The 13820-nt window shown below is 40.7% G+C and overlaps 1 protein-coding gene and 1 pseudogene across 1 annotated transcript; both read right to left on the bottom strand.

Moving 5' to 3' along the window:
* Window positions 1-11101: 11101 nt before the first annotated feature.
* On the bottom strand, window positions 11102-12134 carry LOC102849989 (annotated as a pseudogene).
* Window positions 12135-12675: 541 nt separating this feature from the next.
* On the bottom strand, window positions 12676-12936 carry LOC102849578 (chromodomain Y-like protein-like). The gene has a single exon (XM_006885113.1). It carries the CDS (start codon window positions 12934-12936, stop codon window positions 12676-12678), a length of 261 nt encoding a protein of 86 aa, XP_006885175.1.
* Between the last annotated feature and the right edge of the window lie 884 nt (window positions 12937-13820).

Genomic DNA, 13820 nt, shown 5'->3' with positions numbered 1-13820 from the left:
CTGTCTTGGAGAGGGTGAAACCAAGTCTCTCCTTGGAGGCTAGGATTTTGAAGCTCTGCCTCACTTACATTGGGCACATGGCCAGGAGAGAATGGTCCTTGGAGAAGGACATCATGCTCTGAAGGGTGGACGGACAGCGCAGGAGAGGGAGACTGACTACGGATGAGATGGATTGTACAGTAACTGGGGAAATGGGGGTGATGTGTCAGAGTCAGTGAGACTGGCTCAGGACAGGGAAAGGTTCAGAGCTGCTGTACATGGGGTCACTATGCATCACAGGCAACTCAAACAATAACTTTCTATGACAGGTTTGGAAGCAGGAGTGGCATCACTTCCTAAACAACTTGCCTCCAGAAACTCTATGAACTTTGATAAATGTTGATAGTTGTAGAGGGGCTTCAGACCTTTTGTTCAGATGGTCTCTACGAGTTGTGCTTGACTCAAAGGCAATCAACAGCATAACCAATGTTGACATTACTCTTACTCTTGAGTAAAATAATATATAAATATAGCTGTGAGTTCTAGAACTCCTTGTCTTCAATAATGAGTTGGTGGCTGCTGTCTTCACTTTTAGGTAGAACACAAGAAAACACATTCTGGAAATACCCTCTGTCATCTTGTAGCCATCTCTCCCTTCAATTCCATTTTCTTTAATGAAAAGAAATGAAAAATTTAATCTAGTCTTTAATGTTTGAGTTTAGAGTCTATAATTATATAGTTTAGGTTGATATTGCCTGTCTACCAGGTGTGTGATTGTGGATAAATTAATAAACCTCATAGACTCTCAGATTTCTTTGTTGTAAATAAGGAATAATGATAGTATATCTTACTTCTCAGGCTCATGGATTAAATGACATTGTTTTCAAGGCCCCTGGCATATGTTGAATAAATTGATAACATGTATTATGTTAATACATTTAGAATTGTTGTTGTTACGTGATGTTGACTCAGAACAGACTCACAGTTTACCCTCCAGTAAGTTTTCAGAGATTTTAATTTCTCAGGAAGAGATTGTGCATTTTTCTCCCCCAGAGATGCTGCTGGATTTCAATCATGGGCCTTTAGGTTGGGAGGGCAGATTCTTCATCCACTAAGCCATCAGAGCTCTCTAAATTTTACTGTAAACTAGTTCAGCATTTCTTAAGCTCAAGGAACTGAAGAACAAATTCAAACCTCGAGTTGCTATAATCAAGGATGCTTTGGGCAGAATGTTAAATGATCCAGGAGGTATCAAAAGAAGATGGAAAGAATATACTGAGTCATTGTACCAAAAGGAATTGGCAGATAAAGAAGAATTTAATGAAATAACATTTGAGCAAGAGCCTATGGTGATGAAGGCAGAAGTTCTAGCTGCTTTGAAGGAAATAGCAAAAAATAAGGCCCCCGGAATAGATGGTATACTGATTGACATATTTCAGCTAACAGATGCTGCCCTGGATGTGCTCACCAAGTTGTGCCAAGAAATCTGGAGAACAACCACTTGGCCAACTGACTGCAAGAGATTGATATTTGTTCCCATTCCAAAGAAGGGTGACCCAACTGAGTGTGGAAACTACAGAACAATAGCATTGATTTCACATATAAGCAAGGTTCTGCTGAAGATTATCCAAAAATGACTGGAACAGTACATCAGCAGAGAACTGCCAGAAGTCCAGGCTAGGATTAGAAGGGGTCGTGGTACTACGGATATTGTAGCTGATGTTAGATGGATCTTAGCTGAAATCAGAGAATACCAGAGGAATGTCTATCTGTGTTTCATTGATTATACAAAGCATTTGACTGCGTGGATCATAACAAACTGTGGCTGACTCTGAGAAGAATGGGAATCCCAGAACATTTAATTGTGCTAATGCAAAACCTATACTTGGACCAAGAGGCAGTCGTCAGAACAGAGCAGAGCAACACTGAATGGTTCAAAATTGGGAAGGGTGTGCACCAGGGATGTGTCCTATCTCCATACCTTTTCAACCTGTATGCAGAGCAGTTTATCCGCAAGGCTGGGCTCTATGAGGAGACGCGTGGCGTTAGGATTGGTGGAAGATCTATCAACAATCTGCGTTATGCAGATGACACAACCCTTCTCACTGAAATTGAGCAGGACCTCATGCGCTTGCTGCAGAGGGTCAAGGACTGCAGCCTTCAGTATGGACTGAGGCTCAATGTCAAGCAGACAAAGATTCTCACCACTGGACCAATTGGTCACATCAGGATGGATGGCGAAGAGATTGAGATTGTTCACAGCTTCAGTTTGCTCTGCTCCACAGTCAACACTCTTGGCACCAGCAGCCAGGAAATAAAAAAACATATTGTGATGGAAAAGTCTGCTGTTAGGGACCTCTCTAAAGTACTCAAGAACAACGGTGCCTCTTTGGAGACGACGGTGTGCCTGATACAGGTCATGGTCTTTACAATCACTTGTTATGCATCAGAGAGTTGGACAATGACTAGGGAGGACAGAAGGAGAATTGACGCCTTTGAGCTGTGGTGCTGGAGAAGAGTATTGAATGTACCATGGACTGCCAAGAAAATGAACAGATCCATCCTAGAGAGGGTTAAACCAGGCTACTCCTTGGAGGCAAAGATTCTGGGGCTTCATCTGACATACTTTGGACATGTTGCAAGGAGAGACAGGTCTTTGGAGAGGGACATCATGCTGGGTAGAGTAGAGGGACAGCGCAGAGGGGAAGACCCTCTATGAGGTGGATTGATTCAGTGACTGGGGTAATTGGGATGGGTGTGTCAGAGGCAATGCGATTAGCACAGGATAGAGCAGGGTTTAGGGCTGTTGTACATAGGGTCACTATGAGTCACAAATGACTTGATGGCACATAACAACAACAAAAGTAATATATTGTGTAACATCTTATACTTATAAAGTCTATTTATGAAATGCCTGCTTAACTTTGGGTGTATTAGGTTTCGCTCATCTTTGTACAGGAACTTATGTTATGAGATAGATAGATAGATAGATAGATAGATAGATAGATAGATAGATAGATAGATAGATAGATAGATCTCTATCTATCTATCTATCTAGCATAAGTTTTCCACTGAGTCCTGTACATGCACTCCGTTCTTGACCCTTCTTTCTTGGTGATAGCCAGGACCTTCCTTTTCTGGTAGTTTTTCTTGACCTTTTCTCATATATCAAGTGATATACAGTACATGCTCCAGAGAAACTCCCCGTACATGGGATCAAGGCTGATCCCTTTTAGCACTGACTGATCGCTCACATTAGCATGAGGGATGATCGCATCATTACATCACTGTCAAATGACATCATTCTGTAACTGCTAAACCGCTGAGAATCATGTCCTACCCAAGGTGACAAAATTCGATTTTTGACATGGAGGATTCCTGCAGGGCTTCTTTGACTTTTGAGGAAATGAAAAAGTGACAGCTGCTTTTTCAGTGAGACCTTTCTCCAGCATCCTCTCCTACCCAAAATAAGTTATGAGCAATTAGAATCAGCAGAAAAGCAATCTCAGTCTATATGGAGGAACATTGTCAACCAAAGGATTCTCGCTTCTTAGCAGCCGAGCATAGAGCTTATGTTTGGATTTTCATATGAATAAAATTTTCAGAAGTTAGAATAGCTAGCTACAGAAAGGCCTGGTTAGTCTTTGATCTAAAGAACAATTGCTCATGATAAAGAAAAATAAAAGAGGAAAATACTAACTTCCCAGGCTTTGCCTATAAAGTGAAAGGAGTTTTTAAACTTCCTTTAGCGGCAAATAATTTCAATTAGCATTTTTGAGGGGGCTGAATGTAAATAGTAATTCTGCTATGGGCTGGAGCCTGTTGATTAACTATTGTATGAAGTGCTACAAGCTTCCTTTTAAGGGAGAAGGAAGAACATACCTTTGTGTTTGGCATTTTGCTGAGGTCCCCAATAAAGGCATTGAAATGTTTCTTCCCTTTTATCCATCTACCCATTTTCTAATGCAAATAGATTTTTTTTTAAAAAAGAATGCTATTTCATTGCTAGAAGGACAAGGAAAAGAGACTTTAGATAGGATGCCCAACTCACCTCCGTTTACCCCAGAATTTTCTAGTTTTATCGCTGAAATTCCCATGTCCTAGGAAGCTCCCAGTCCTGGGGAAACCATAGCAGCTGGCCATTCTAACGGGGCCTAATATGAAATATCATTCAGGAAACCATCATTTAAATCCCCTGTGGTACAACCTTGGCAGACTGGAAGGCCTTACAAGAAGACATCCCCATAGGCTACAGTGAAACAAAATTGTCTTTTCTTGAGACTTAGTGAATGAATTGAAACATACCAATTCAGCAGTGTTAGCAGTTGTAGAAGAAATGATCATTGTCATTATCACCACAGCTTGAATCTGTATAATGGCTTCTATATGCCAGTGCCTGTCTTGTTATTTTATAGATACTACTTACTTAGTGCCAATATCCTCTTTTTATAGATAAGAAAAGTGAGGTTCAATGAAGATTTGTGACTTGCAAGCCCAAGTGCATCTGGGAGTCTAACTCCACAATGCATACATTCATACATCATATGATGATGTTGTTGTTGTGTACCATTAAGTTGGAACTAACCCATAGCTGACTTTCTGGCGCATTTTCAGAGGCAGTTAATTGTTCGGAAAGAGATTGCTCATCCTTCTTCCTCAGAGCAGCTGGTGGTGAACCATGTGCCTTTGGGATTGCAGTGCAGCTAGGCCACCAGTGCTCCCTACATAATATGATACTGTAATTTATTCAAAACCTCTTATATGCCAGGCACTGACTTAGGCCTTGAGAGATATGTTAGAGCCCCTTCCTTCATGATACTTCACTCTTTATGAGAATGATCCATGTGAAAATCAGATTCTTTTGTTTTGAAATCATTATAATTGCCGAAATGCTGCTGCTATCTTACATATTTGAACCACAATTTCAGACTGGATGGAGAGTTATTTGTTGATTATTATAATCATAGGATGTAGCTAGACCAGCTATTGACCAATCCAATCCCATAAATCTCTTGTTTTAAGAAACTAAATTAAATATGCCAAAATGTCCAGCTGCTGAGGAAATAGAACAGTAAAGATGATTATTCTCTATCCATTGCTGATTATAGATAAAACTGAAAGAGAAAATTATTTTTTTAAACCTCACATTTATTCTTTATTAACACAGATCTCCTGACAGCTGCAAGAATTATTTAACTGTTACAATTTAAAGGGAGGTATCCTTTCTCCATATCTATTCAATCTGTATCCTGGGCAAATTATTTAAGAAGCTGGAATTTATGAAGAGGAGTGTGGCATCAGGATTGGAGGGAAACTTATTAATGACCCATTTTATGCAGATGACACAACCTTGGTTGCTGAAAATAAGGAGGACTTGAATCACTTGTTCTAGAAGATCAAGGAATGCAGCCTTGAGTATGAATTGCATCTCAAATGTATCTCTCTCTCTCTCTCTGTCACACATACACACACACGAACGAACGACATCATTGCTCTTTAGTACTTTAAAGAGGCCCTTCATAGAAGATTTCTGATTTCTTGACTGGTGCTTCCATGTATATTAATTGTGACTCCCAAGAAAATGAAATCTTTTGACAACTTCACTGTTTCCTCCATCTATTGTGATACTGGCTATTGGTCTAGTTCTGCTGATTTTTGTTTTCTTGATGTTGATACATTATCCATAATGAAGGAAGTAGTATTTGGTCTCCAGCAAGTGCCTCAACTCTTCTTCACTTTCTGTAAGCCAGCTGTGTCATTCAGTACTTTGTCTATAGAATCCTTCAGTGAAGGCTTGAATTTGTCCTTCTGTTCTTTCTGTTTGAGAAATGCCAAAAATGTTTTTCCTTTTTGGTTTTCTAACTTTTTTGGTTAGAAAACCACATGTTAATATTTAGTACATTTCTTTATGATATTTTGCTCTGTCTTCTCTAGCTGCCCTTTGAAATCTTCTGTTCAACTTCTTACTTCATCATTCCTCCCTACTTTAGCCTCTCTGTGTTCTAGAACACGTTTTGGAGACTATTCTAACGTCTGTTTTGATCCTTTCTTTTTTTCTTTCTTGTCTTTTTGACAAGGCTAGGGAGTGAACATCCATTGCTCATGGAATATCTTTTGCTTAATGGATTGTCTATTGCTCGTATACAAGTTCATATGGAAGCTCAAGAGTATGTAAACACATCCACAATCTCCAAAATGCAAGCTTAACTTGAATTTAAAACTCCTGGTCTAGAGGAAGGGGTTCATGTGTGTCTAGAATAGGAACATTTGATATTATAAAAGTCATTCAGCAGTATATGGGAGCAACAACAATAAGAGCAAACATAAATTGACCTAGTAATTCCAAAACAAATGGAAGCTGCAGCAATTAAGAAAAGCATTCAATATATTTCTTTTCTCTTTTCACAATTATTAATTGTGATTTTGATGAAAATTTACAGAAAGGTTGGATTTTTATTCATTTATTGTTATGTATTTTCTTCTCTATCCTCTCCAGTTCACTTTAAAAAATTCATCCATTGTTGTATAATTTACCCCTCCCCCAGACCCTTTTGCTATGCAGCTCTTATTCTTAACTGTTGTCATACAGCAATGTCTAATCATATAATTCCTATTAAACAATTCTTTCCTCCATCTGTTCCAAAGTAGTGTTCATTATTTATCCCCTCTTTTCTTATTTTCCTCCCAACCACCATGTCACTCTGGTCTAATGAAAGCCTTCCTAGATATTCTTTTAAAACTTCTTTGTCATGTCTATAGCCATCTTTCACCATTAGTAGAAGCTATAAAACTTTATGTGAAGATTCATTTTACAACTGTCAACATTTATAACTCTCTCTCTCTCTCTCTCTCTCTCTCTCTCTCTCTCTCTGTGTGTGTGTGTGTGTTTCAATTCATTTGAGGGTTTCAGCTACAACTCATTGGCCCTAGAAAAGTGAGAGTCAAATGATTTACTTTCACTATCTGATGGCCTAGTGGCAAGAAGCTGTGCTGCAATCCTGAGGGCACACAGTCTGAGGCCATCAGCTCTGCAGGTGAGCAATCTCTTCCTGTGTGATTAACTACCTCTGAAAACTGGCCGGAAGGTCAGCTATAGGTTGGTTCCATGGTATACAGTAATAACAATCCTTTACTTCTATTTTCTCAGAATACTTCGTACTTAAAACTATGGCTCTAATTTTTCCTCCAAAGTAAATGGAAGAAATATGCAGAGATTTTTTTTCTTTTGTACCTCTCCTTTCCAATCTCTGGTGTTTTTCCCCCCAAGCTATGCAGAAATGATGAGCTAAAAAATATTCTGTTGAGATGTTCCTGTCAGTGTTGGTTTAATAAACCAACACTGCAAATTAAACTATTAATTTTTCAAAGTATTAAGCAGCAAAGTAAAAGAGCAACAGAAGAGAGATGAGGGGAATAGGAAATTGGCACCTAAGAAATATTTACCTTTCATGGTAGTGCTTGTATAACATTGTGGATGGAAATGCTACCATTTGTTACTGTATAATATAGCAAAGGAAATAGGCTGCTATGCATCTTTTCCAGAAGTGGCCTGGATGCTGAGCAGATGAGCAAACAAGCAGAGGTCTAGGGACTGAGCAAGGTAAGTCAAGTCATTGTAAGGAAATTTGGAAAGGACCCAAGTGTTCTCCTCATACTGTTTAAACAATGTTTAGGAGCATGGAAAAAAGGACTGTATAAAAGGAATATATGAACCTACAACCAGGAGAGGCTAAAAGAGATGAATGAAACCTTCTAAGAATCAAATCTCTGTGCACATCCAAAAACTCCTCCAATAGGGTGAAAAGGGAAGCCATAGACTGGGAAAGAATATTTGGTAATGACATGTCTGATGAGGGATTTATATCTAGACTTTATAGAATACTCAAGCACCACAACAAGATAAAGGTATACAACCCAACTGCAAAATGGGCACAGGATATGAACATACACTTCACTTCAGATGGCATAAAAACACATGAAGAAATGTTCAAAATTCTTAGCTCTAAGAGAGATGCAAATTAAAATATTTATGAGATATCTTACCCCAGTAAGAATAGCAAAATTCAACAGAGCAGCAAATAACAAATGCTGGCGAGGTTGTGGAGAAACTGGAACCCTTACTCACTGTTGGTGGCAGTATAAAATTGTTCACCCACTCTGGAAGGCAGTATGGCGCTTTCTCAAAAAATTGGAAATAGAAATGCCATTTGACCCAGCAATTCCACTACTGAGAATATACCCTAAAGAAACCAGAACTGCCACCCAAGTACATATGTGCACACCCATGTTCATTGTTCACAATAACAAAGAGATGAAAACAACCAACGTGTCTATCAGCAAACAAATGGATAGAGAAGCTGTGGTATATTCACACAACATAATACTATGCAACACTGAATAAAACAAGGAATTCATGAAATATTATACAAAATGGGTAACCCTGGAGGACATTATGCTGAGTGAAATATCTCAGTCGCAAAAAAGACAAATATTGCATAGTGCCACTGCTATAAAACAAGACTGATATCAGAGTTGAGGGGAAACTAAGAAAAGAGGGGATAAATAATGTACATTGCATTGAAACAGATGAGGGAAAGAACTGCTTAAAAGGATCATATGATTAGGCTTTGTTTGCATAACAACAGTCCAGAATAAGAGCTGCATAGTAAAGTGTTGCAGACCAAGGGTAAAGTATTTTTATAATTATTAATAATAAGACAGACTACCAAGAATGAGATAGAACAGAGAGCATAAAAAACAGGGGGCCAGCAGTTCCCATGACTGAAGGCCTCAAGTCATGCCTCTCTGAGTATTTATTGAGAATCAAAGGGAAGGTAAACAGGAAAATCATAAGGGAGTACAAAACAAAAACAAGGGATCAAGGGGAACTCTTTTATAGATAAGGCCAAGTTACTCTCTACTGTTTACTTTACGCTTATCTTAGGAGGGAGGGATTCAGTAAATCCAAACTAAGAACAATGTTGACTCTTTAGGAATGCCTTAGTACCACAGCGTGAGTTCTAGCTTCTGTTAAGCCTCCCTCATATATAGCATTTGGTTTATTATTAATATTAAATTTTATATTCAGCCCCAGGAATAGATGGTATACCAGTTGACATATTTCAGCTTACATATGCTGCCCTGGATGTGCTCACCAAGTTGTGTCAAGAAATCTGGAGAACAACCACTTGGCCAACTGACTGGAAGAGATCGATATTTGTTCCCATTCCAAAGAAGGCTGACCCAACAGAGTGTGGAAATTAAAGAACAATATCGTTGATTTCACATTCAAGCAAGATTTTACTGAAGATTATCCAAAAACAACTGGAACAGCAGAGCAGCAGAGAACTGCCAGAAGTCCAGGCTGGGTTTAGAAGGGGTCGTGGTACTAGGGATATTATAGCTAATGTTAGATGGATCTTAGCTGAAAGCAGGGAATACCAGAAGAATGTCTGTGTTTCATTGATTATGCAAAAGCATTTGACTATGTGGATCATAACAAACTGTGGCTGACTCTGAGAAAAATGGGAATCCCAGAACATTTAATCGTGCTAATGCGAAACCTATACTTGGACCAAGAGGCATTCATCAGAACAGAGCAAGGTAACACTGCATGGTTCAAAATCGGGAAGGGTGTACGCTAGGGATGCGTCCTATCTCCATACCTTTTCAACCTGTATGCAGAGCAGATCATCTGAGAGGCTGGGCTCTATGAGGGGAAGTGTGGCGTTAGGATTGGTGGAAGATCTATTAGCAATCTGCATTATGCAGATGACACAACCCTGCTTGCTGAAACTGAGGAGGACCTGAAATGCTTGTTGTAGAGGTTCAAGGTTGCAGCCTTCAGTATGGATTGAGGCTCAATGTCAAGAAGACAAAGATTCTCATCACTGGACCAATTGGCCCCATCAGGATGGATGGTGAAGAGCTTGAGATTGTTGACAACTTTAGTTTGCTTCGCTGCAGGGTCAACACTCTTGGTACCAGTAGGCAGGAAATAAAAAAAACATATTGCGATGAGAAAGTCTGCTGTTACGGACCTCTCCAGGGTACGGAAGAGCAATGGTGTCACTTTGGAGACTAAGGTCTGTCTGATACAGGCCATGGACTTTGCTATCACTTGTTATGCATCAGAGAGTTGGACAACGACTAGGGAGGATAGAAGGAAAATTGCCTTTGAGCTGTGGTTTTTGATATGATTATTGTGTGTACCAAGGACAACTAGGAAAACAAACAGATTCATCCTGGAGAGGGTTAAATCAGGCTGCTCCTTGGAGACAAGGATTCTGGGGCTTCGTCTGGCATATTTTGGACATGTAAGAAGGGACAGGTCCTTGGAGAGGGACGTCATGCTTGGGAGGGTGGAGGGACGGTGATAGAGGGGAAGACCGTCTATGAGGTGGATTGATTCAGTGACTGGGATAATCAGGATGGGAGTGTCAGAGGCAGTGTGATTGGCACAGGATAGAGCAGGGTTTAGGGCTATTGTACATAGGGTCACTATGAGTCGCAAGCGACTCGATGGCACATAACAACAACAACAACAGCATAGTGAAGTGGACCGTGGGGGGATTGTATAACAATGAAATAATTTTTTTCTTCAAGGAGAATAGTGAACTGGTGGGGGTGCACAGGGAAGAAAATGTGCAATAATGAATGAACGGAAATCAAGTTCTCTATAAATTTTCATTAAAATCTCAATTAAAAAAATAAACGGAATATATGGTTATATGTATTAAATCAGCCCAGAATAAGAGGTATATCATTGCAAAGAGGACTTAGAGGGGGAGAGGTCAGTATTTGTGCAACAATGAATATTTTTTTTAGCTTTGTAGTTATTTATTATAATGTTGTTGTTCTTGTTGTTGTTGTTGTTGTTGTTATGTGCCGTCGAGTTGTTTGGGACTCATAGCGATCCTCTGTACAACAGCCCTAAACCCTGCTCTATCCTGTAGGACTTAAAAACTCCTTCGTAATAAATAGCTTGGCATTTTACAGTCCTGGATGCAAGCATGAGCTATGGGTAAACGTATTCCAGGCTATGATGGTGGAGTGGACGACTTGGCATCACAGAGCTCCTGCGACAGACAGTTCCAGTGTCATTTAGCAGACACTCTGACAGTCAGAATTCATCGATTTTCCTGTGTAGGTACTTCAGCATGGAGTCGTCCCTTGGGCTGAGGCCTAGATTTTCATCAGTACTTCACATTTCCTCTCGTTTGCCTGCTCCAGCTCCATCTTCCTGTTACAGCGCATGAGGGCCTTGGATTCCTCCAGCACAACTGGACTATTTTACATGAGGCAAGTTCTTTGATTTGAACCATCATTTCCTGTGTAAACGTCCCCGGCCAAAACACCTGTGAGACCAGTCTTGTACCACATGGCTCTTGCGCAGTCTGCTTCTGCCCACTGAGCAACATTTCATTCGCTGATGCTCCTCCCATGACCTTGGGAAACATAACTGTGGAACAGCAATCTGGGCTCTGTCCAGAGGTGGTATAAGGTGTCTGAAACCAGTTTTTCTAGTTGGCCCAGACCATATCACAAAGGCAATATTGTAGTGCCTAGTCCAATGGCTGGGCCATTTACTGCTACAATGATAGGCTTCTTAAGCTGTATAAAACTATTCCCAGACTTTCTGATAGCTTCTGCCATCTTAGTTCTTTTCTCTTTTTCGATCATTTCTTAAGCACCGTATAAAATAAATAAATGTGAGACTGCAGCAAAAGACACTGCCCGCAGCACTGGGCAGCATGAGCTTGCTGTCATCAGCAGCAGCTGTGTTCAGCACACTCTGGACCTCCTTCATTACCTCTGGATTCAGTGCATTATTCTCTGATGATTTTGCTGATGACAAGATGTGGGTGAAACCATCCTGCTTGCTGATGACAATCTCTCTATCTGTAGGCACTTTCTCTTTGCCTCACATGGAAACAAAAGCCTTGTCAAAAGGCTGGTCTCAGGGGAGCTCTGGTGGCCTAGTGGCAAGGAGCTGCAACTACAATCCCAGAGGTGCACGGTTCGAATCCACCAGATGCTCTGCCGGGGAAGGAGGGACAATCTCCTCCTGTACCAATCAGATCTGATTTGACGGTACACGCACTCAAAAATTTAAAAAAAAAAAAAAGGCTGTTCTCTTCTGGCCTGTGACTCATAGCGACCCTATGTACAACAGCCCTAAAACCTACTCTATCCTTTGCCAGTCTTATTGTCTCTTACACGCCTATCCCTATTACCCCAGTGACTGAATTAATCCACTTCATAGAGGGTCTTCCTCTCTTGCACTTCCCTCCACCCTCCCAAGCATGATGTCCCTCTCTGAGGACTGATCCCACCTTGCAACATATCTAAAGTATGTCAGACAGAGGAGCTTCAGAATCCTTGTCTGGCTTCACCCTCTCCCGGATAAACGTGTTTGTTCTCCTAGCAGTCCATGGTATATTCAGTACTTTTCTCCAGCACCACAGCTCAAAGGTATCAACTTTCCTTCTATCATCCCTAGACATTGTCCAGCTCTCTGATGCATAGCAAGTAATGGCAAAGCCATGCCACACCTTAATCTCCAGACTGACATTGTTGTTCTTCAGTACTTTGGAGAGGTCTCTGAGAGCAGACTTTCCCAATGCAATTCGTTGTTTAATTTCCTGGCTTCTGGTACCAAGAGAGTTGATTGTAAAGCCAAGCAAATGGAAGCTGTCAACATCTGGAAATCTGCTTCTGAGCATTGTTTGTAGAGGTCCTGTTTGTCCTAGTTAAGATGTTCTCCTTTTGCTTCTCCATTTGGCGCCTGTTGAAATTGTGGATATGCTCCTCATAGTTGACAACATGTTGTTCTGGCTCCCACATGTTGTCCTTGCTGTCATAGCCTTTCCACCATACCAGGTATTTCGCCTTGCCTTTCTTGTCTTTCCTTTTGTCAAGAATCCTTTCAACCTTGTACAGCTCCTTAAAAGTCATGGTGGGAAAGTTATGGTGAGAAAGTCATGGTGGGCTGCTGGCCAGTGGGCAGGTGGCCCCGGGCAGAGAGGAAGGGAGGACATGGGTCTGGGTCCTGGGAAGGATGGCCCCACTGGGCAGTGGACACTTTGTTTCAGTTGGGCTCTTTGTGGCTTCTGCCTTCGCTTTATGCCTGGCGCCCTGAGGCCAGTGCAGGCTGGGGCTATGTCAAGACCTGGTTCCTGCACAATGCACCTCCTCGCCCCACTCATTCCCCTGCGGGCTGGCCCAGGTCCTGCAGGGCTGAAGCAGTGGCAGCAGTATGGGCGGCTCCTCTCTCGGGCATAGTATTGAATTAATTTTTTTTTTAACTGAGCTGCGAGATGTAGAAAGGAGAGAGAGGAGGTAAAACTTGCCACAATCAATGAATGAAAGTCTAACTTTTCTGTAAACGATCATTAAAATCACAATTAAAATTTTATTTTTTTAAAAAAAAAACTCCTCTAGTGATTCCTTTTACTAGCTGAGGTCAGGTTACAGTCAACCTTGACTGTGGTGTCCTCACTTGTAAAATGGAAATAAAATTATTCTGTCATGATATCATATTTTGGTTCCTGCAGACTTATTTTAATAAATTTCATCTGAATTTCATTATCATCTTAAGAATAGGTTTGAGGCATTGAACACCAGGTGAGCTGTGGGATGGTATCAAGGATATTATCCATACAGAAAGCAAAAGGTCATTACAGAAACAGAGGAGAAAGAAAAAATCAAAATGGATGTCAGAAGAGACCCTAAAGATTACATTGGGGCATTGAGAAGCCAAATCTAAAGGAAAACATGTTGAAGTGAAAGTTGAACAAATGATTTCAAAGGGCAGTTTGGGAGGACAAAGGAAAATATTA

This window comes from Elephantulus edwardii, unplaced genomic scaffold (genome assembly GCF_000299155.1).
Source record: "Elephantulus edwardii isolate Elephantulus edwardi_28Jun2011 unplaced genomic scaffold, EleEdw1.0 scaffold00040, whole genome shotgun sequence".
NCBI classification, from domain to species: Eukaryota; Metazoa; Chordata; class Mammalia; order Macroscelidea; family Macroscelididae; genus Elephantulus; species Elephantulus edwardii.
This window is presented reverse-complemented; position numbering and strand designations above follow the sequence as displayed.